This window comes from Mustela nivalis, assembly GCF_964662115.1.
Source record: "Mustela nivalis genome assembly, chromosome: 4".
NCBI lineage: Eukaryota > Metazoa > Chordata > Mammalia > Carnivora > Mustelidae > Mustela > Mustela nivalis.
Genome location: NC_139023.1, coordinates 27767232 through 27791944, shown reverse-complemented (window position 1 = coordinate 27791944; position 24713 = coordinate 27767232). Strand labels below are relative to the sequence as shown.

At 43.5% G+C, this 24713-nt stretch overlaps 1 protein-coding gene across 4 annotated transcripts in view; it reads right to left on the bottom strand.

Moving 5' to 3' along the window:
• Positions 1-23061, bottom strand: part of CORIN (corin, serine peptidase) — a 246408-nt gene extending 223347 nt beyond the window's left edge. The window contains exons 1-3 of one of the 4 annotated variants that reach the window (XM_082728362.1): positions 21896-23061; positions 20938-21068; positions 20438-20632 (exon numbers count right to left, since the gene is read on the bottom strand). In XM_082728362.1, coding sequence (XP_082584488.1) covers positions 20438-20632; positions 20938-21009 — 267 coding nt within the window. In that variant the 5' untranslated portion in view covers positions 21010-21068; positions 21896-23061. Of the gene's footprint in view, positions 1-20437; positions 20884-20937; positions 21069-21261; positions 21504-21895 lie in introns of those variants that run through there. The other 3 variants (XM_082728363.1, XM_082728364.1, XM_082728361.1) reach the window with 3 other exon arrangements.
• Positions 23062-24713: the final 1652 nt, after the last annotated feature.

Here is a 24713-nt window from a genome sequence, read left to right as displayed (position 1 = left end):
CTTTTGTTGTGATGTTTGTTTTTAATGTTCCAAGAGGCATGAAGAACAAGCATCTGGTTTTCAGTAAGTCTTTTCATCCCATTTTCTGGTATTTAATTGATGCGTACAAAGTTCAAAGAACTCATGAGCTCTCGCAAAATGAAATTACTCCGTTCACACCACAACACATGGTTCTGCAAGCCAACCATGCTCACATTTTCTCCTTTGAAAATTAACATAACAGCAGCACCAGATTGTACCTCCACCCCAAGTCTCACATTCACACATCCCAGAATGGATGCCCAGTACAGAGACTAAATACCGACAACTTGTTTTTTTACTGTTGAGGAGACTGATTAATAATAATAATCCAGGGATGCCTGGGAGGCTCAGTTGGTTAAGTGGCTGCCTTCGGCTCAGGTCATGATCCCAAGGTCCTGGGATCAAGTCCCGCATGGGGCTCCTTGCTAAGCAGGGAGCCTGCTTCTCTCTCTGCCTCTGCCTGCTGGTGTGCTCTCTCTCTATTTCTCTGACAAATAAATAAAATCTTTTAAAAAAATAATAATCTAGTACCTAGGCAGCGTAACATTTCAATGTTTCTGTTTTGAGGGTAGCATTGTTTAGCTGAAGTCTGAATTATGAGTGAGAAGACTGGAATGTTTCAGAGGCAACTTGTACAATATTGTCTCCACCACTGAAAATCTAGGTGACCTTATAAAGCCATCACAGAGTCCCAACCATATTTCCATATCTGTAAGGGGTAAAAAATAAATGGCTTGTGCCAACCACAAATATTCCAAAAATACAATGAAATTAGTAAAGAAAAAGAAGAAGAAGGGGAGGGGGGAGAAGGTCTCTTTCAAGTTCAAATAGCTCTAAGAGTCTTGACTTCTCTCCAACACACTGAGTGGAGTTTGCTCAATTTGGTCTCTGGAGGAAAGTTGTAATAATCTTTTTTCCAGGGAGATGTCTTCCGAGGCAATAAGAAAACCTTTTAAGGTAAACTTCATTTTCTCCAGAGCAAGGTGGGAGACTCATATTTCTGTTCAGTTATAGAAGATGATCTCAGAACAAAACAGCAGGCAACTCCCCATCAGGACAAGTTAGATAAATAGGGCCCTGGGTCCTTTTTGTGAGATGACTTTGCCCCCAATCTCAAACATGTCAATGTTACCATTTTGAGGCAGACACAAATCTTCAAGAAATAAAAGATCCCTTTTAAGGTAGATACAACATCAGAAATATTTCTGCATATATTAAATCGTCTCAAAGCCTTTCCGGTATATTGCTTTGGAAACAATGGTGGCCACGGGGGAAAAGAGGGGAGGGTTGGGTGATCCAATCTTCAGGAAATTAAATATTTGACACTTACTCATTAAAATGTTTTAAATTTCACATCTTGATTATAAGTTACTGTATTTTGAAGGATGCTATGCCAAAATGCAGAGGAGCCTAACATATTCTCAAATGAAGCCAAGCTATTTTTCACGGGGCATTAAGAAAGCTGTTGAGTGTGGGCAAATCTCAGAGTCTTCATTGACCCACTGATCCTACAACAATGGAAATGTTGTGACTTTTAAAAATTCAATCAGATTGGCAAAGTGAGTACAGAACTGAAATATTGACTCCTGACAGCTGAAAACGATCAGGGAATGCATATGAGACAAAATGGATTTTATGTCCTACAACAATCCATTTCAGACATTTCAGTGCAAAGCAAAACATAAACAGATGTTGAAAACAGTTAACCTACTGAACCTACCTGCGAAAAGGAATCCTGCAGTTAAAAAAAAAAAAAAGAAAGTACAAGTAAGAATTTTATATGTTAGATGAAGCAGCAATTTGTTTCAGAAGACCTGGAGCAAAGAGTTCCAAACTCAGCATTCATCATTTGTTTCGCTATATTTCATGAACTTTCTAGTTGGACAATACAGAGAATTTCTATGTTGTGTTCCATCACAAAACATGTCTATGCCACATGTTAAAATCTCATTCATGTGGCTTATTCCACTCATGCCTGTTTAGCACTTATGCTGTGGGCCGCTGGGCTACAGGAATATAAAGATGAGAAAGACATAGTCCCTGCCCTTCAGGAGTTGACAGCCTTCCTCCCAGAAGATGCACAACTTCACGAGTGACTTCAATACCCTGGGACAGAACAGTAATACCCATTTGTAGAAAGGACAAGTCCACCATAAGAGCGGAGTGAACTAAAGGACAGTCAGGCCACACTGTTACGTTTTTAAAAATATGTAAGCTTCTGCTTTTGCACCAGGATGGAACAACAGTATTTTGTAAGCATTTGGGTTTCAAACCCTGTGTGTGTGTTGGTTGAGGGAGGAGGGAAGCCAAGGGAAATCAACATAATCAACATTTTTTTTTTAAAGATTTTATTTATTTATTTGACAGAGAGAAATCACAAGTAGATGGAGAGGCAGGCAGAGAGAGAGAGAGAGGGAAGCAGGCTCCCTGCTGAGCAGAGAGCCCATGCGGGACTCGATCCCAGGACCCTGAGATCATGACCTGAGCCAAAGGCAGCGGCGTAACCCACTGAGCCACCCAGGCGCCCCATAATCAACATTTTAAGAGGGCAATTTTTCACTAATGGGGCTCTCACACATATTTCAGGACATTTGGCATCTCTGGCCACCATCTAATAATAAATGTCAGCAAAAATTCTCCCCCTACCACAAACCAGGCATCGTGACCCACAATGCATCTCCCATTATATCCATATCCCCCCCCCCCCCCGCCCCAGGGTACTATGGTTTCCGGTTGAGAAGCATTTGGGCTGTCCAGCAGGCATCAGCTGAACACATACTGCGAGGTTAGCTCTATGCCCTGGATGCAAGGCAAAGTCCTCAGTTAGCAAATTTCTCCCACATTCTACAGGCATTAACTAACACTGAGAGTTAATATCTTTAAATAAACACAGAGTTTATACCTTTTTTCCACAAAGAGATAGTATACTATTGGAGATCACACATCATGTCTTTTAATTGTGACCATCATCCTACTGGGCATATAAAAGGACACAGAAACTTAATGTCAATATTAATTAAAGAGGAGAAGCATAATTTATTAAGTCCTTCAAAACCTAACACCTACTACATTAAACCAGGAATGGTGAGGAAAAGTAAGGAGTAGTATTGGGATCCAGCCTTTGTAGTTTTGGAGGTGAGCAGAACAAAATGTGATGCTAAGATTCTTTGGCTTTTCAGGAGTAGACATGAACTCCTGGTTTTGACTATTTGTGCCAGCCTTAGAACAGATATTGAAGAAATTTTGCCCCAGGCTCCATTTCTTATTACGTTGTTTAAACAATAGTTGGCCATGGGAAGAAACCAACAAGAGGAGGTAGCAAAACCTCAGACGTACAGGACTTATCCAGAGGCCTTAGCCATCCTCCAGCACATGGTCCTAATCCATCCTGGATTTGTTAATCAAATAAGCTCTAACCCTGGCATTAGATTTTAGAGGCTAGTTCATGATTGTCAAGGAAAGGTGGCAGATTTTTGTTTCAAAAGAAACAAAAAGAACGGACAGCTTTATCATCTTAATTCCATCTTCCTGAGGTGGAGTAAGAACATAACTCAATAAAATTTTTATAAATACAATCCTAAAAAGGTCATTTAAAAAGCTTAAGCATTGAACATTCTATCTTGACAAAATCGATTTAACTCAGGGAGTCAAAGGAGATGTGGAATGGTTTAAAAAACATACTTCAGTCTTACTTCCAAAATAACAGACTGACAAAGCTAGAGGCAGAGATCTCCTTTAAGAGAAAGGCTGAGGCTTGATCCAAAGGAGCTGAGCAGAAAGGAAGAAGAAAACGTGACTCTGACGGTCTAGGTAGAGACTAGCAAAGTTGCACCCAGGTCTACCACTCTTATAGAGGCTACTATAAAGGGGAAGATAGTTGTGGTGGTTATTAGATAATAATATATGGCTGGAATCCAAAGAAATCAAAGAGAGGAGGAAAGGCAAGATCTCAAAGAACAAATAAATTGATTGTCCCCAAGGAGGCAAGCATTGGAAAAATTACTGAAATCTGGCTTCATAAAGCTGCCAGTAGAGAGTTCATTGCAAGAACAATTCGGAAAACATGCTTTCTAGGTTGTACAGCTATACCAAGTAGCTATTGAGAACAGTATTCATGGAACCCACAGTCCCTCTGGGGATAAAGAGAGTAAGTAGCTATGCAAATATTCATTTAATATAATTGTGTTAAGTGCTATATAGAGTGACTACTGGGTAAATAAGTTGTGGTAATGTGAAAATGAACTTGCAAAACTCACTTGCACTTTTCCATGAAAACTTAACATGTTATCCTTAACTACAACAGGGAACAGTCTAATACTGAAAATCCTTCACTAACAAGGAATTCTAGTGAATGTTTACTTATTAGCACTCAAAACTGAATTACTAGAATTATTTTACCTATAATTAAATAATTTACCTTCTTAATTTCTTTCCAATGATGGTTTCATGGAAAGTAAGAACATAACTCAATAAAATTTTTATAAATACAATCCTAAAAAGGTCATTTAAAAAGCTTAAGCATTGAACATTCTGTCTTGACAAAATCAATTTAACTCAGGGAGTCAAAGGAGATGTGGAATGGTTTAAAAAACATACTTCAGTCTTACTTCCAAAATAACAGACTGACAAAGCTAGAGGCAGAGATCTCCTTTCTCTTAAGGATGTTTTTAATATATTAATACATATTTACAATATAACCTGTGCTATTTAATATTCATGGTGAAGGCCCAAAGTATTAGGAATTATGTAATGTTTCTTAAAATTATAAGAAGTTGAGGATAAAAAAGATGACTTTCAGAATAAAAATCTCATTGGCCCATCCATCATATTTTCAAATTTTGTTCTGAGATCTTTCTACAGTTAGTACTCCCAAGGAATAACACATTTTAAAAAATGAGTTAATGATTGCATCAAAAAGGATAAAATACCTAGGAATAAATTTAACCAAGGAAGTGAAAGACCTATACTCTGAAAACTATAGGACACTAATGAAATAAATTAAAGATGGCACAAATACAAAGATCTACCATGCTCATGGATTGGGAGAGTTAACATTGCTAAAATGTCTATACTCCCTAAAGCCATTTACAGATTCAATGCAATCCTTATCAAAAACCAAGAGCATTTTTCACAGAACTAGAATAATCCTAAAATTTGTACGGGATCACAAAAGACCTAAAATAACCAAAGCAATTGAGAAAGAAGAACAAAGCTGGAGGCATCCCAACCCCAGATTTCAAGATATAATACAGAGCAACAGTAATCAAACAGTGTGATACTGGCACAAAAACAGACACATAGATCAATGGAACAGAACAGAGGACCCAGAAATAAACCCACACTTACATGGTCAATTAATCTATGACAAAGGACGCAAGAATATACAGTAAGAAAAAGTCTTTTCAATAAATGGTGGTGGGAAAATTGGGTAGCTACATGCAAAAGAATGAACCTGGATGTTCTTGGTTTAAGAAAACCACTGTTTTATACCATATACAAAAATGATCTCAAAATAGATGATAGACCTTACTGTGAGACCTGAAACCATAAAACTCCTCTTAAAAGAAAACGAAGGCAAGAATCTCTTTGACATCAGCCTTAGCATCATGTTTTTAGATATGTCTCCTAACGCAAGGGAAATGAAAGCTAAATTAAACTATTGGGACTACATAAAAAAAAAGCTCTTGTATACAAAAGAAAACTATCAACAAAACAGAGAGGCAACCTACAGAATGGGAGAAGATATTTGCCAATGATATATCCAATAAGGTATTAATATAAAAAATACATAAAGAAGTGATAGTGATACAACTCAACACCAAAAACCCTCCCAAATACTATAATTTTAAAAATGGACAGAAGACCTGAATAGACATTTTTCCAAAAAAAGGCATACACACATGAAAAGATAGTATCACTAATCATCAAGGAAATGCAAATTAAAACTGCTATGAGATACCATTTTATACCTGTCACAATGGACAGTATCAAAATGACAAGAAATATCAAGTGTTAGTAAGGATATGAAGAAAAAGGAACACTCATGCACACTTGGTGGGACTATAAATTGGTGCAGGCCCTGTGGAGAACAGTATGGAGATGCCTCAAAAAATTAGAAATACCATATTATCTAGTCATTCCATTATTGGGTATTTACTCAAAGAAAACAAAAATATTAATTTGAAAATACATTGCAGGGCGCCTGGGTGGCTCAGTGGGTTAGGCCGCTGTCTTTGGCTCAGGTCATGATCTCAGGGTCCTGGGATCGAGTCCCGCATCGGGCTCTCTGCTCAGCAGGGAGCCTGCTTCCCTCTCTCTCTCTCTGCCTGCCTCTCCATCTACTTGTGATTTCTCTCTGCCAAATAAATAAACAAAATCTTAAAAAAAAAAAAAAAAGAAAAAGAAAAGAAAAGACATTGCACCTTTATGTTTATTGCAGCATTATTTACAGTAGCCAAGGTGTGGAAGCAACTCAAGTGTCTGTCAATAGATGAATGGATAAAAAGTCAGGGAATATTAGTCAGCCATAAAAAAGAACAAGACCTTGCCATTTGTGACAAAATGGATGACCCAAGGGTATTATGCTGAGTGAAAAAAGTCAGAAAAGACAAATGCCATATAATTTCATTTATATGTGGAATCTAAAGAGCAAAATAAATGAACAAACAGACAGATTTAAATACAGAGAACAAATTGGTGGTTGCCAGAGGGGAAGTGGGTGGGAGAATGGGCACATAGGTGAAAGGGAAATTTTTTAAAGTTATAATATGGTATTTTACAAAGAATAATATCTGTTAATTCTTCTGAGTTGCTTTCCAGTGCTAAAGTTATCAATACTTTGAGACAAAACCAAACATACAAATGATAAATGTTTTTAAGTATATAGTATGTTTTGAATGTATCTAATTTGCTTATGAAAGGCAAACCTCTGAATCCAAATTAAGAGACTAATAAAAGTAAGGTATCTGTAAATGTTTAATAATTGCCTAAACTTGGACAATAACATTTATCCCTTACCAAAATGCAATTAAAAATTATGATTGTTGGGGCTCCTGGGTGGCTCATTAAGCCTCTACCTTCAGCCCAGGTCATGATCTCAGGGTCCTGGGATCAAGCCCTGCCTTGGGCTCTCTGCTCAGCAGGGAGCCTGCTTCCCTCTCTCTCAGCCTGCCTCTCTGCCTACTTGTGATCTCTCTCTCTGTCAAATAAATTAATAAAATCTTTTAAAAATTTATGATTGTGAATGAAGTGATGATAATCTTGTTTTCATATGAAGAACTTAGGAAAAAATTCTCCTTTTGGAAATGTAAGATTGTGTATTAACAGTATACTTCTTGCTTACTGCTTTCCCAAAAATAGTTGTCATGATTACAAATAGTCTTAATGTAGATACAAGGGGCGCTTGGGTGGCTCAGTGGGTTAAAGCCTCTGCCTTTGGCTCAGGTCATGAACCCAAGGTCCTGGGATCGAGCCCGCATTGGGCTCTCTGCTTAGCAGGAAGCCTGCTTCCTCCTCTCTCTCTGCCTGCCTCTCTGCCTACTTGTGATCTCTGTCTGTCAAATAAATAAATAAAATCTTTTTAAAAAATAAATAAAAAAATAAAAAGGAGAAAAAATTAAATCTATTTTATTTAATAATTTTAAGAGATTTTAAAAGAGAGATTTTAAAAGAGAAGGAAGCGAAGCAGGCTTCCTGCCAAGCAGAGAGCTCAATGCATGGCTTGATCCTAGGACCCTGGGATCATGACCTGAGCCAAAGGCAAAGGCTTTAACCCACGGAGTAACCCAGGCACCCCTTTTTTCTCCTTTTTAAAAAATTTGAGACAACCACTGATTTATAGGAAAGGTGGAAGTACAATACAAAGAACTATTTTTCTGAACCATTTCATAAGTTGTCAACTAGAGTCCTATCACTCTGGAATATGACAGTGGGTATTTCCTACATACAAGGACATTCTCCTACATAACTACAATAAAACCATCAAAACCAGGAAATTACACAGATAGACTGCTACCATCTAATTCTCAGAACTCACTAGGTTTTACCAATAGTCCCAATAGTCCCTTTATATCAAAAGAGTCTAATTTAGAATTGGGAATCACACTTGGTTTTCATGTTTTCTTGGTCTATCTCAGTCTTCCTTCGACCTCCATGACTTCGACGCTTTTGTAAATTACAGACCCGTGATTTTTGTGGAGTGCTGAATTGCGGTTCAGGATTAAATTTGATGTCTGTAGCAGAAATATCACAAAAGGGGTCCTATATTCTTCATTGTATCCTATCCATGTGTTTGTTTACTGATATAGCCACATTAATCACATGAGGTCTGCCAAGCTTTTCTACCGGTAATATTACTCTCCTCCTCTCCATATAATCAATAAGTATTTTGTGGTGAGGTATTAAAATTATGAAATATCCCATTCCTTCAAATTTTCACCATCCTTTTGTTGACACGTGCATGAACTCTTGGTTTCCTGTTCTATTCAACGGTATATGGTCTGTTACCACCATTACTTATTTCGACACCAAACGCCTCTCCATTTGGCCCCTGGGAGCCAAGTCAGTCTGGCTTCTGTGTCCTTTTAATATGTACCCATCGTTCTTTGAGCCCTCTCTTGCTTTCTGGAACAAGATGTTTCAGACTCATCTTGTACTTCCCTTGCTTCCCTCACCCTTGGACTCAGCCCTTTCTCCAAGAACCTTCATTCCTTTTTGTTTAAAAAAAAAAAAAATGCTATCTAGAACCTAGAGCTGGCTGTCCCTTGGAACCAATAGTGTTTGCTCACTGCTTTTAGGTTGTCACTGTTCCTAGTGTCTTTCAGCAGAGTAGAGCCACAGGGGGGAATGTATTTACCTTTTGTGCACATATACATACACACATTACATCTCTACTCATCTATCTTTCTCTGTTGAAACACACATTTATACCCGAACCTCCAATTCCAATCCCATATCACAGGGTTCTAGATTTAGCTCTCTGCCTTCTTCTATCTTTAACTCCTGTTTCCAATAGCAAGAGATGTGGTTTATTCTTTTTTTTTTTAAGATTTTTATTTATTTATTTGATAGAGAGAGATCACAAGTAGACAGAGAGGCAGGCAGAGAGAGAGGAAGGGAAGCAAGCTCCCTGCTGAGCAGAGAGCCCGATGCGGGACTCGATCCCAGGACCCTGAGATCATGACCTGAGCCGAAGGCAGGGGCTTAACCCACTGAGCCACCCAGGCGCCTGATGTGGTTTATTCTTAATATATGTAATGATTCGATCAGTCCTCCAGGCTGCAACAAGTCTCCCAGCCCCACTGCCCTATGGGGCGCCATGCTCATGCTGTCTGAGATCTGACATCCTGCCTCAGCTGCCCCCACCCATGGATGCCTTCTTCATCCCACCAAGCTCTGACCCCACACCCAGACTGATTCCATACCCAACCCTTCTTTCCCTACTTGGGCTCCAACACACCCCGCAGCGTGCCCATCCGCAGCCAAGGTCGTGGCCACTGCACTACCCCTGGTTTGCTCCACCCAGAGAACAAATTCAGGACTCGGCTCTTTACCATGGGGACAAGAATAGAAAGATCCAAACAAAGGTTTGAAATCTATAGAAAGTAATCATGTTCTTCCTTTGTTCACTTTTTTCCCACTTCGTTAAAAAAGATAAAACACACACACACACACACACACACACACACACACACACAAGCTCTGGATCCTTCAGTCTTCTCCCTTACCTTGAGGTCAGGAGGTTGTGAGTGTGTATAATGTGTATTTCAGGGTTTGATGCTGCTGCAGCCAGACCATCAGAGAAGCTCTGAGTACATCGCTTCCTTTCCAACTTGACCAATGTCCTGGCCACACTGCAGAGCATTCAACACTCTATTAACAGGGAAAAAGCCAAATTGGATAATTTTTTTAATATTTTTCCTTTGTCTTTGAGAAATGTGAGTGGAGAAACAACACATTTTTTTAAGAAGGAAAGCCTGCTTTAAAAAATTAAAAAATAAATAAATAAAAGTTTAAAAGAAATTTTGTTTTAATTTTTAAAAATTTTTAATGAAAATCATAACAGTTATTCCATGAGTTTTGTTTACTTCCACTAGGGAAAATAAATAATTTTATTCCAGAAAGAAGATAATTTTCAGTTGTTGGGAAAGTTCTCTTCAAGGAGGAAAGGGAGAATGGTGCCTGCCATTAGGAGTTTCTGACACAAAATGATTGGAGAATATTGTAAATTAGGAATATTTATCTCTTACCCAGAGAGCATTTTTGTTCCTCTTAGTGACGTTCGGTTGATAGAGGTAAAGTCAGAACAATCCAAATAAAAAGCTAGGGGTGCCTGGGTGGCTCAGTGGGTTGAGTCTCTGCCTTCAGCTTGGGTCATGATCTCAGGGTCCTGGATCGAGCCCCGCATCGGGCTCTCTGCCTGCTCCCCCCCCCCTCTCTGCCTGCCTCTCTGCCTACTTGTGATCCCTGTCCATCAAATAAATAAATAAAATGTTAAAAAAAAAAAAAAAGTGTGAGTGCTAGATGGGAGGGATTGAGGCAAACAATCAGAGGTGGCCCCAAGGTGACCTGGACCATCGATCCTGGCACGCAAATCAGCTCTTACAAGTCCTTCCAAGGGACCACTTGATTTTCTCACCAAGGACACCTTTGGAAGGACTCATCTCTTTTTTCCATTTCAGAAAAGATGGGAAGCTCAATTTTATTGTCATGCAGAAGATAGAGGCATAAAAATGACCATTACCCAGGTTTAGGACTATAGTTACTAATTCTAGAATTTACATTAAAAGACAAACAAACAAACAAACAAACAAAAACCCACAACCCACCAAGACCAGGAGAGAGGAAGCTAGTCCCTAAAATTTGCCTTAATTCCTCCACAGGATGAACAGGGACGCAGCCACAGTTCCTCGGTCCTTCCTGGCTTGATCCCCCCACTCGCCCCCTTGCCCAGAACTGGTCATCTCCTGTGGGCAGCTGGGTGTGAGAGCTTTGAGGGGCCTTCCCAGGGCTATTTTTAACTTGGTATTTTCTGTTTATAGCCTTTCCACTGGGGCAGCCCCGGGTCTGGGGGATTCACTCCAACTGGGAAATCTGAGAAGTCAGCTGGCCTCTGTGGCAAATAAAGTATTTTTAGCTAAGACTTGGGGATCTCGGGATTGTCATCTACTTTAGACCTCAGGGTGGGAGACACAAAAGAGACAGGCAAGAGGAGAGGTGCCCACTCTCAAGTTTCTTAGCAACGGCCCACTGGGCTTATTGTTGGAAGAGGATTCTGTGTATACCCTGGTGGGGGAGGGGAGACTGGCCTGGGAGCCCTCCCAGCAATAGGGCCGCACCCTCCCTGTGGAGGCCGGGCCTGCGGCTCTCCCAATACCTCCCTGCCCACCTGCTGTATCTGCAGCCCCTGGAACTTGTTAGAAATGCAAATTCTTGGGTCTCACCCAGTGATTCTCTTGCTCACTAAACATTAAGAATTAGCAGTCCAATCACATTCACTAACATTCACAGATAAAGATGTAAGAATGACCTTACTTCTACCAAACCCACAGGGCCGTACCTTTTTTAAAAAAATTAATAGACATCATTTTCAGCACATTTTTAGACTTGAGAAAATATTGAGTGGCTAGTAGAGAGAGCCAGTAACTTTTTCTCAACCATTTCTCCCTCCTCTGTACTGTATCCTCTCTCCACTATTCATCCTCAAGGACAAAGACATCAGCTGAGTTTTACCATCGAAGGATGCAATCAAGTCAGTCAGAAACAGACGCCACTGCTCAGGGAGGACGGCTATCATGGGCACCAATCCTAGGAATGACGGGGCATCGCTACCCCAGCCCGGGCTGGGATGAAGCCAGTGACCGTAACTGTCTAAGCTGATGGGAGTCAGACGGACACCTTCTCAAAACGGTCCTAGAAACGATGTTAACATTAGACCATCAGTAAGGAATTCGTTTTCTATGGCTGCTGTAACCATTTGTCACAGTGGCTGACAACAACACAAACTCATTCCTTCATAATTCTGGAGGTCAGATGTCTGCAGTCAGTTTCACTGGACCAAAGCCAAGGTGTCAGCAAGGCCCCTTCCTCTGGAAGGCTCTCAGAGGAATATCTGTTTCCTTGTGTTTTCCAGTTTTTAGCTGCTACCTATCTGTAGGCCATGGCTGGCGGAAGTTCCTGCATCTTGAAAACACCTCTCTCCAATCTCCACGTGGACCCACCATCTCATTATTTCCTTCTCTTGTTGGGTCCCCCAATAATGGGTCCATGGTCAAAGGAGCGAGACTGATACAAAGCAAAGTTCAAGCAGAGCTTTATTTCATGCCAAGCATCAAGAATCAAACCAACCGTAGAACAGACCGGTCGGGGCTGTCCCTTACAGAGAGGGCGACCCCCTCCCTGCCTCACAGACTAACTTTTATAGAGCAAAGGCCATGTGGTTGGGCCTGGCCACACACAGGTGGCGAGTGAGATTGTAATACACAGAGAAATCTGCACAGTCATGCTAGGTCACACATGGGTGGCCAATTGAATTACAATTCACTATACTAGTTCAAATAGTAGCTATTTGAACTCGCCTATCACCTTAGTCAGAATTGGCGCCAAAAGGCGGGGCCCATACTCTTTGGTAGCTAGGGAGACAGTATACTCGCTCTACTGATTGGATGTCTCCACAGAACCCAACTCATCCCTGCATTTGGGCTCTGTCATCTCCACCTGACCTGACCCACCCTTGTATTTGGGCTTTGTTACCTGGGATTGGTTTCCTGGACTTGCTTTTAAGTAAGTTCCCCTGGGGCGGGGGGAGCAGGGTCAATTTAAGTTTTACTGCATAAACAACAAAATGGCTGTTCAACCGAGGTGGGGCTGCTCTGTCTTAAAATAGGCCCCTACACTCTGACTCTGACTCTCCTGCCCAAGGAGATGGGGATTCCATCAGGTCCTCCCAAATAACCCAGGATAATCTCCCCATCTCACAATCTTGACCAATCACATCTGCAAAGTCCTTTTTGCCATAAAAGGGGGCATTCATGGATATATTTTGGGGGCCACTATTCAACCAATTCCATTTGGTCTGTCCTACCCAAGACGGTAGTTGCTAGCCAACCACATGTGGTTGCTGAGTGCAGACATTTGACCCATCTGAATTGGGATGTGCCATGAGAGTATTGAAATTTGAAGACTTATTATTTTTTTTAAAAAGTAACATATTTCATGAATAATTTTTGTATGGATTCCAGGTTAAAATTATAAAATCCTAGGTACAATGAGTTAAATAAATTACACTAACCTCAATCTGTTTCTTTTCGCTTTTTTCAAATGTAGCTACTTTTGTGGCCAGCATTATATTTCTAAGGGATGGTGTGTTGGAAGAAACACCACAAAGGAAGCAGAGTGATGTTAAATTCCAGTCGCTGTATTTTTGTCGTACTCATGAGGGAGCCCAGACATAGAAAACAACATTTCTTCTTTCAGCCTTCTCTAGGGAGAGCGACTGATGACACAGAATTGAGATTTCAAATCAAGAGGGATATTATCTAGGGACAGGCACAACTAAATTCTCCACAGATAATAGTAACCAAAGGAAAAAAAAGGAAAAAGAAAAAAATAATTCAGCAACTTGTATTTACTTGACAGAGACACAGCGGAGAGGGAACACAAGCAGGGGGAGTGGGAGAGGGAGAAACAGGCTTCCCGCTGAGCAGGGAGCCCAATGTGGGGCTCGATCCCAGGACCCTGAGCCAAAGGCAGACACTTAACAACTGAGTCCCCCAGGAGCCCCCTAGCAGCTTGTATTCTTACAAAGCATCTCCACAAAACATTATTTTACTGACTCCTTATTCACAACCCTCTCATGAGGGATCCTGTTTCCACTGTTCAGAGGAGGAAACTGAGCAGAGGGAAATGTACTTGCTGGAGGCACCGGCAGCTAAATGATGAGTCTGGTCTGCATGCCTGAGAACCCAGGGCTGTGTGAGCCTACTTCCCCAGTTTTAATGGTTTAATCAGGCTCACTCTACTTCCCGAGTTATTTTATAACCAGGCTTCCTAGATTTCAGAGATCCAACAATTCTTCCTTTTTCCCTAAGAAGTCGGCTCCTTTACTACTCTGAACACATTTTTATTATTTTTTGTTTCTTAACAGAATATGGGGGTGGGGGGGCGGTTCCTACTTAGCCATTTAGGAAAATGATTTTTCTCCTGTGTCAAACTGCTCCTTGGCTATGCCCAGAGGCATACCTGGCCCCTAGCTTGATCCTGGGCCATCTGCTGGAAGACCCCAGCCCCCATGACGGTCTCACCCCATTCTTCCCACCACCCATAAGTCACATGCGTTGGTGAAGTGCTTGGCCTTGACTTATAGTCAGAAAAGGTACCACTAGACAAATCCGGGCTCTGGTGATCAGATTTCATCTGATCAGTCTGGGGATGGAATTCTGTACTTTGGCAGATGGTCACCATAAGAAGAATCAGCAAAAGGACCCACAAAGAGAGAAGCAGACATTAAGGTCCACCAAATAGCACTTCCCCAAATAGCACTTTCTTCCAAATAGCACTTTCGAGAGGGGGTAAAGAAGGAAAAAAAGGGTCCAATGCTCTGCTCCTTTTCTCCGCTGCATTAACACTTCAGCTTTTAGATCTAGAAACCTTGGAGAGTATCTCATCCAACTACCTCATTTTACCTGTGAGGACACTGGGATCAAACAGGCTGACTTCTGTAGTCTCAAAGCAACTTAGTGTCAGATGAAGACTAGAACTCCCATTTGTGATTTCCTGTGTTTGTTCCACTTGGGCAAAATTGTTCTGAATGATCACAGAGAAATAGATTAAGCAAAATAATACAGCTTTGATCTCCAAAGCACACTACAGAGGAGTGTCATCTTGCTTACAGGATGAGGCCCTGAAATAGACCCACAAAGGTGAGGATCAAAATAATCCTTGCAAATCCCTAAGGAAAACACCACACCAGAGACCAAGGCACCTTCTGTCCATTAACCTCATAAAGTTAGTTTGTCCAGAGATGGAACAGGCTCATCGGTTGAGTACTAGATGAATTAACTGGCTTGGGGTTGAGGACAAGAAGGCACAAAGCTTTAAACACAGGACCACATGGAGGACTGCAAGGTGGCTACGTAGACACCGGTGTTCTGAAACGAACCATGGGTTCCCTACCACTGGGCTCTCTCCCTGGCACTAGTCAGAATGAAGGCAAAAGGACTCACACTGCTTAAACAGTTATCTCTCTTCCCTGCACTCCTGATTCTGTGATCACTGCTTAGTTAGAAGCTAAGCTCCACATGTGCATGAACCTTTGTGTTTTATCCACTGGTATACCCCAAAGCCTAGTACTGTGCCTGGCAGAGGAATGTTGGTGAGCAAATCTATTCTTCCCTTTGTCCTGGCTGTGTGGCTGATTCTCTAAAGTTGAAGTTATTTAGCTCTGGTACATGACTCTCAGGATGTTATGGTGCCCTAGCCACAAAAATTCACATGGAATGGTTTATAGAGATTTTTTGCTGCTCATGGGGTTCAGGGAAGCTCCACATTAAGATTTCCTGGTGCTATCCACATTTACTATGCTCCTGTGACGCTTTTGCAGAATGACCTCATGGCTTTGGAGAGTGACAGGGTTCCCTTTCTCAGCTGCATAAACATCTTTCTATAGAAATCTCCCAAATGCTGGAAATAAAAGATGTTCTTCAGACACTTTCAGCCTAAAGGCCCAAAGGGGTCCTGGGCTGACTACAACGAGTGGCACCGAAATGTTCTTTGCCACTCCTCCCTATATTTTCTGCCCAACTCCTCAGCTACACTGTTGGATGCCTGGCCTTTCCCCACAGGTGTCCGCCTGAGCAGCCAGCAGAGTTGCAGCACTGATAACCGAATGGTAAGAGAGATCACCTACAGAACCACCCTGGGTCTCCAACCAGCCCATCAAGCACTGATACCGCGCTGGTCACCACCAGCTCTGATGGCGAGGACATGCAGAAACGTACCACAGGAGAACACTCAAACAGCTGCTGGGAGGTGAGTGGATGGAGGCAACTACCAGCAGGCTGAGCGAAAAGCATAATTTACGGGCACCCTTCGGCAGAACTTTGAGCTGAGCAAACACTGCTGCAGAACGCTCAGGGGTGAGGCAGACCAGCCAGCGCTCTAGGACAACAGTGGCTCTATTTGAGCAAAGACAAAGAAGTCAAGGCTAGCGACAGGACTGGGAATAGCAACAGGTTCAGGAAGGGGCAGCGGCTCCAGCAATCAGAGATGACCCAGCCCACGTATTCCACGCCTGCCCGCGTAGGAAGCAGACCTAATCTCCCCATCCTGCACGTGATTATCTGTCTGTAGGAATAACCAACGCCGGGGACTATATTTGGCATAAGACAGGTTTAGCAAAGTCCCAGAAACAAAATCAACCTCCAGGGGGTTAGGAATCCAGGCAGGGAAAGGATTACTTATCTGCATCTGTACTGGTTTGAACCACGTCTCCTGAAACTCATGTCCGCTGGAATCTCTCAGAAGGTGACCCTTTTATTGGAAATAGGGTCTTGCCTTTGGACTTATTTAGGGTGAGGTCATACTGAATTAGATTTAGCCCTAAACCAAATATGATGTCCTTATAGTAAGAGGAAAGAACACTGAAATGCAGGGAGGGACTAGGAATGCAGAATCTGGAGTGACGCAGCTACAAGCCAAGGAATGCCAAGCATTGCCAGCAACCACCAGAAGTTAGGAAGAAGGGAGGATGGATTCTTCCATAGAACCTTCAAGGGACATGGCCCTGCTGACATTTTGATTCTGGACTTGAGTGAGTAAATTTCTGGTGTGTTAAGCCACACAGTTTGCAGTTATTTGTTATAGAGCTCATGGACCCTAATACAGCATCTACCCATCCTACGTAGTTCCAAATACGCCTCTGTACGGTCATCCATTCACAAATAATTAGTAAGTACCAACTATGTACCAAGCGTTCTTCTAGCCATGAACAAAAACGCAGAAATATCTCTGCCTGAGAAGATATTCCCCGAGAAGGGAATATGAGAAGCTTCTCCCTGAGAGCAAGACGACAGAGAAAACAATCAACATAAAGAGGGAAAATAAATAGCCTGTCAAATGGTGATAGGTTCAGGACTGGGTCCTACAGAATAAGGCGGAGGTGCTAGTTTCAAATCTGAATAAATTGAACTTTCAATGGATTTGATGCAAACATAGAACCTAGTCTTCCAGTATGGTCATTCTTGTAAAAAATCAACATGTCAGGGCACAAGGGAGAGAGAAAAGCCTCCCTCTATTAGATTAGACTTTCTGCTCTAATACTAGGAAAACCATCAGTCATAAAGCTCATTGTGAGGGAGAAGAATGATACATTAGCAAAAATCATCAAGGCTGAGGGGAGAATGCCCAAGGACTCTGTGGCTAATTCACACTCATTGACTGATTTATAAAGGGCTCTAGTCATTTACCGTTCAACAAATGCCCCAGAAGTGTCAGAAATGTCAGCAAAACAGAAGTGACTTAGCAGTACAAAACCACTCCTTGGGAAGAAAAGAGGCAAAAGGAGGCACTGGACAGAAAACCTGTATCATCCAAGAGCCTCATTAAATTATTACTCAAGTGAAAGAAAGTTCCAGAGGACATTCTGTCTTGAAAATGATGTTCTATTGACATAATATGGTTATCATTGGTCAAAGTGTCTAGTGAGACTGAAGAACAGAAGTGAATTTTAATTGGATTTAATTTTGATGAATTCAAATAATGACATTAATTTTAAGTAACAATGTGTGACCAGCAAATACTCCATTGTAGAGCACAGCTTTAGACTCCCAGAAGCGGTGCTGTGGAGAGAAGTCTGGCGTAGACTTATTGAGTCTGAGATGAAACTAGTTCTGTAAATAACAATAGGTTAGGGAGACCAATAGTACAGATAGTATTTCTAGGACTTACTCATTTCCTTAATCCCCACAGCATTCTTATCAATGGTTAGAAATAGTCTCCCCATTTGCTGGATGAGGACATTAGGGTTCAACGGCAGCATCTGACGTGCCCTGAGCCTTGTCACTTTTAAGGGTTAAAGCCAGAGATCTGAATATCGCTTAGACACCAGAACCCATACTCTCCTCTCCAAGGCACACAAGCTAACGGCATCTTTCATTCTTGCGACTTCTTTCTTTCCTACCCTCATTGAACAGTCTAAACCACAAAAGCACGCACGTGTGTCTGTGTGCACGTGCGCGTGTCTGAGTAGATTTCATGGGACAGTCTGGAGGTTGCTTGAGTGCTTCCTGTGGATCTAGTGTTCCATACAGGTCAGTGTACTTAAGCCAACCAGCCCCATCTTCCAAACCCTGATGGGGCAAACAGGACACACGGACACATGCTTGTCAAATAACTTATTAAGGTCAGTGTCACATGAAATAAACCCTTCTCTCTTGGATCCCTTCAGGAAAATTCTGTATTGCAGCTTTCCTGGTCTTCAAGGAGCTCCCATTCCCCAGCAGTAAGACACTCAGAAACCGAAAAGCCCTAAGACTTTAGGTCTTTATGTCAAGGGAGGCTAGAGGTGAGGGTTAGAGGAAAAATGAGCAACCGAGTACCTCGCTAAGAGTAAGATCTGAAAATACAGATTTTAGAGGGTGACGATGCTAACTATCTGGAGATAACGGGCTGCTCAGCTTCTCCCTGAACCTCCTTCCTGTCTGCCCCCCAACAATGGGGAAGGGCAACTGAGGGGCTTGAAGGAAAATAGAGCCAGCAAGTACTGAAACCCAGATGAAGGCCTGGTGGAAAAGGTGGTTTTTCCAAAATGAAACCCCAGCTGGTGCGTGTGGTAGAAGCACTGATGCCTTCCAGACGAACACTATTAAGATTACTGCAGCATTAAGAGGAAGGTTTCTGATGGAATTAATTATGCATCTTCTTTAAAAAAAAAAAAGTTTCACTATGCCTGGAAATACACTCCGTGAGATGAATGAGGCAATTATTATTTGTCTCTTAATTTAACCCCCGGAAGGTTAACAGAGGTTTTCAACATCGTAGTTGTAAGCCTATCCTGCAAGGAACTTTCTGGGAAGATGCCTCGTCCCCTAAATAAAGCTTTGCAGCATCTTGGGGTTTTGGGATTTATGAGATTTCCCACCCAGAAAGCTCTGAGAATAGTTCATCATAGTGCAACTCCCGGTGTCCTGGTAAGGATTCTATGGAAAACCTGACTGCTCTGCCCCACTTTCACACATGTCTACACGGACCTCTAATCTAACCTGTCAATCCCCAGGAATCTGGTTTGGGGACTAATTTTTAGCATAATCTCACGAACAAAAGTACTGGGGACCAAATAACACAAAAAGGCAGGTGAATGTATTGTGACTAACAAAAAATTGATTTTATGCCTTTAAAAAAATGCAGTGTTTCTTCACATTCTCTCCAGGATGTGCCAGAAACTAATGTTTTGCAGCATCTTTAATTTCAACACCTTCAGCTAAAACGTGTGTTGTTGGACAAGGATCCTGACTTGGCTCCCCTTCTGGTAGCAGCCAGACATTCCTTTGCAGTTTTGTTTCCATCAGGAAATTACTTTACAAAAACAAAAACAAACAAAAAACCCTACAAACTACAATGGGTATAGAAGCCGCCTTAGCCTTTTACAAGAATGAGGCTTCGTGCATTGTTCTCAGAGGCTTCCCGCAGGAGGAAAGCCCCACTTTCTGAACTGCGAGGACAGCTTCCCTGGGAATGCCTGGCCCGCCGCCGTCCGGCCGAGCTCGCAGCGCCTGGGATCGGGGGCCACTGACCAGCAGCGCTAAAAGCGCCTGCACCGCCATCCACCCGCCCCGAGCCGGTGGCTCTAGGAGCCCGGCGCCCGCCACGGGAGCAGGGGAAGAGTCCCCCCAGGATCCGACGCGACACCACTTTCCTCTCGCCCGCTCAGCCCTCAGGGTCCCCGCCCGCAGAGAGGGACTCCGTGCAGGCCGGACCGAGCGGCAGTGAGCGGTCGCCGGGACCCTCCTGTCACCGCAAAAGCAGCGACGTCCTGAATCAGACCCCATTCCTGGGGACTCAGGCCAGTGAGGACCATCCGCGATGCTCTTCCCTACCTTTCCTCTCCCGAGCTAGGGGCGGCGCGGTCCCTTTCCAGGACACGATCGGGGCCGCCAAACCCCGCGCAGCTCTGAACCTGCGCCCCTCGGAGGCTGGCGCCCGGGGTGCCCCGGCTGATTTGCGCCAGAGACAAAGTTTGCGCTGGGGGCGCGGGAGTTCCCGGCACGCTGCGAGCGGCACCGGTTATGGGTGCGCCACGCTCCGAATGGGCAGTGAGCTCCAGGTCCCGGCTCGACACCGGGGAAGCGAGCGCGAGTCCGGGCTGCGAGGGGGACGGAGACCGAGACGCGCGCAGCTGGAAAGCGGGCTGGGGGGCGCTTACGTCTGGGGCCTGCCGGGCTGCTGCGCGGTGCTCGCACAGGTCGCGCGTCCGCGGCGCTGGCTCCGCGGGGAAGCGGGGGACCCGCGAGGGGCTGGTGGCGGCAGCCTCCCCGGGCGCCCGCGCACCGACCAGTCCGCTCACTGCGTGCGGGGCGCCCGGCCGAGGAGGGACTCTGTAGCAGACGTGGCGACGCCCCTGCCAAGGAGAGCGGGGTCTCCGGACCGACCCGGCTCTGACGCTGAACGAAACTCTGCCCATGACCCTGCTAGGGTCGCGGACGCTCAGAGACCCCTGGAGCATCACGCGCCCGAGGACTGGTTGCAGGGAGCTCAGCGCCGGGCTGGGAAGCCGAAGCTCACCGACGGCGGGGGAGGAAGGTGGCTCGGAGGGACGCGGGCGTAGGGGAGGGAGGGATTGACCCTGAATTCACCCGGACTGAGAGGTCATCCGACCTGTTTGCGGGCAAGCGCGTTTGGTGGTGGTGGTGGGGGGGGTCTTACCTGCTCCGGGGCCCGGGCTGGGCGGTAGCTCTCTTCCCGAGCCAGGGCAGGGGGCTGTTTCCTGGAGAACATGTCTCGCCTCTTCCTCTAGCCACTCTTATCCTGGTGGCTCTTCTCTCCTCTTCGTGCCCCTGCGTGGGTTGGGGGGTGGTAGGCTACTAGGGACGCCTTGCTCCTCAGGGAAGAGACAACTTAAACTTCAAGGGACAGGGGCCCCACATTTTGTCTGCTCGACAGATCCCACCCGCGAACCACTCCCTCCCTACCCTCCCGTCTCTGGGTCCCACCCATAAGAGCCTTAAGGACAGATCTCTGCAACCCCACCTCTTTGCATTTAAAGTTCTTCTCGGGGGCAGAGGGAAAGCCAAGCGCACTGCCGGTTCCCCCACCCCACTGGGGAGCACCCCGCGAGGGCAGCAAGGGAAGGATGAGATTTGAGAGTCTGGGCTGTGGGAGACAGAATAGTTGGGAGCAAAAGAGTTACTTCTCTGCTCGCCCAAATCTTATCTCACCCTAGACCATTTTCTTTTAGCCAGAGCCTACCCAAGGAAAAAAAATAAATAAATAACTGCAGGTACTGGCAATTAAAGGCCAAATTTGTTTTCTCAAAAAAGATTTAACGTTTCGAAGGCCGGCATTATTTGCATTAGGCAAATAGAAACTTGCCCTCTATGACATGTTAGGTGAAGAAACTGCTTTTGCAAGATGCCCCAGACTTTGCTGAGGCTGCACGCTGCCGGAGAACCTCAGGCTGTTTCCATAAACCTGGGTGGCGATTTCCTAGGGAGGCGTCCACAGGCTGCAACCGCGGGGCCGACAATTCCCCTTTTCTGTCATTCACTAACATCCGCTCTCCCGACAGCGTCGAGGGCACTGAACGCATTTACAACGGCAAAGATTACTTTAGGGTTTGAAGCCCAAGTCGTCAAAGGTATGGGGGGAGGGGACAGGAGAATACATTGCATTTTTCTTAGAAATGAGTTTTCATCCAACTTCAGTCAAGATCTTCATGGAAATTTCAAGGATGACTCAGGAGGTCATTGAATAAATCCATGCCCATTTTTCTGGTGGGGGCCATGCACAGTCAACAAAGTATGCCTCAGGCACCTGTTCCTTGAATATTATTGCTGGGTTGGAGAGAGGATACATCTGTAAAATTGGGGGGGGGGGGGTCGGTATTTTGCTTCTGAAATGAAAAAGTGAAGAAATATTGCATGTGTATCGTAAAATAGTGTTCCAGACATTGGACTTGAAATCCAGCATCTGACAAGTTTATCATAATTCACAAAATTTAAGCTCTTAGTATCTGAGCCAAGCTTTGTGCTGAGCACCCGTACATGCATTCTCTCTTTTAGTTCTATCAACCACTTTCTGAGGTACTATTATTATGTTTACTTTAGAGATGAGAAAGATTTAGGGAGCCAAAGTAACCAGCCTAAGCTAGCCAAGTGCTGAGCTGGGACGACCGGAAGTAGGGTAATTGCAGGACTGTGCTCTTATGAAAATACTGCCTCATCAGTTCTCTTCAGTGCAGGGACACCGGCCTGAAAACGAAGAGTCCAGTGCAATCTTCAGCCAGGTCTATCTCGAGCAGAGCTGAGCCACAGCTGACTCAATTTGCAAAAGCAGGTTGGGATTTAGTCCCCGGTATTTCTAGAGGCATTCTGAAGACAAGTATGAATTTCCTTCACCTCCTTTCTCTTCCACTTTCTGCCCTCTGGTGGAGGTGCGACAGGAACTGTGAAATGAAAGTGTCTCCATCAGAGGATTTGGGATGGCCAGTGCAGGTAGACAAGTATCCCTTTCCCACCACCATACTATGTTCTGGGAACTAAAGCTGCTTATATTGCCGGTATAAAATAAGAATTCCTTAAACATCATTCCAGCAAAAACAAAACAACAACAACAACAACAAACCCAACTAGTTCTCGTTACCGTTGGGCCAGAGTGAATACTTTTAAGTATTGTTAGCTGAAGAGTAAACAGGGGATGCCTGGGTGGCTCAGTGGGTTAGGCTGCCTTAGGCTCAGGTCATAAGGGTCCTGGGATCGAGCCCCACATCGGGCTCTCTGCTCAGCAAGGAGCCTGCTTCCCTTCCTCTCTCTGCCTGTCTCTCTGCCTACCTGTGATCTCTGTTCGTCAAATAAATAAATAAAAAATCTAAAAAAAAAAAAAAAGTAAACATCTATTTTTACATACTTTGTAACAAAGGTTTATAATGTAAGAAATCACAAAAATGTGAAAAGTCTCATACTCTGACTATGTAGAGGGCCCACAGTAATCTTCGATGACCTATTTGAATTATTCCATTTTAAAAGTTTGTGACATTTACTTTTCAGCTTAAAATGACAACCATCAGTTAGCTTCTTAAAATACTTTAATTTCACAAGAAACATTTCTAGCCTTCTGAAATTTTTATCGTCTAGCCTGGTATCCAACTAATTAGGTAATTTTAAACTGATAAGAACAGATACTAAACTTGATCTTAGCCAAAAGGCTGAGAAGCGAGAAAAAAAAATACAAACCTTGAAGAGATCTGTAGAAAAGTCAACTTAAAGGTAGTGAATATACCTCTGGAAAGGGTGATTTTACATAACAAATTTTGGTCACATATTTACAGGCCTATTTAGTGCTTAGTACTACAAATGAAGGCAATTTGAGAACAAGAAAGAGATTACTTTAAAGAAGCATCCCAGGATGATAATAGGCAAGCAGTGGCTAAGACAGAGATGCTACCCGACAACATATTTAGTTATTCATTCAACCAATAACTCGTTTTGGATCTGCTAGCTGCCACATGAACAAAATAAGAGTTCCTGCCCTCCCAGAACTTTCAGTCCAGTGGAATAAATACACTACTAAACCAATACACACATCTATAAGCCATGGAAAGATACTTAAAAATGTGGGACTGGCTTTACAGAATTTAGAGCATAACCTTTCTAGCTGAGGTCTAAGCATGCTGACTTTTTAAAAATATATTAAGAGCAAGAAACAGGCAAACTGGAAGTTTACCTATTGCGGGAAGGAGAAAGCTTTTTTCATTTCAAAGAAGGAAAAAACATACCCCTATCTGCATACTGAAATATTCTGCATGTATTAAAAGCAGCCTGTGTAGTCATTGTATTTGCTGAATATATTACCACGACATCAATCTCCTCCTAATACACCACAGCAACCATTTGGGATGAAGTTAGTAAGAATTGGCCCAGTGAAAGTTCCAAAGGAATTTTTAGTGTCCTTGCACACCTAGTGCTGTTCCCCCCTCCCCGCAACCAGGGTCCCTTACCGCAATTTGTCCAAATGCCCCTACCTCTGGCCAGCATTCTGCCTGTTCTATCCCAGGAAGAGTGTCCCCTCAGGGACAGTGACTGCATGGGCAAAAACTGAGGTGCCTCAGTTCACAACAGATTTCTTTTTCTCTGATTTAAGAATCAGTTTGTAACAGAGCTCTTAAAGTTATGACATTAAGTCACATTTATTATTATAGCTAAGATTTTCTAAGCACTATGTGCCAAGTACTTCACAAAGTGACTTACCTATTTTCTCAGTTTTTAATTCTTGAAACAAACGTCATTTCCTCTGTTGTAAAATGAGAATACATCGGCTATGTGAGAGCTTTTAAAACATAATGTGCTTTAAAATAGTTGCAGACACAGGGTACCTGGGTGGCTCAGTGGGTTAAGCCTCTGCCTTCAGCTCAGGTTATGATCTCAGGGTCCTGGGATCGAGCTCCACATCTGGGCTCTCTGCTTCCCTCTCTCTCTGCCTACTTG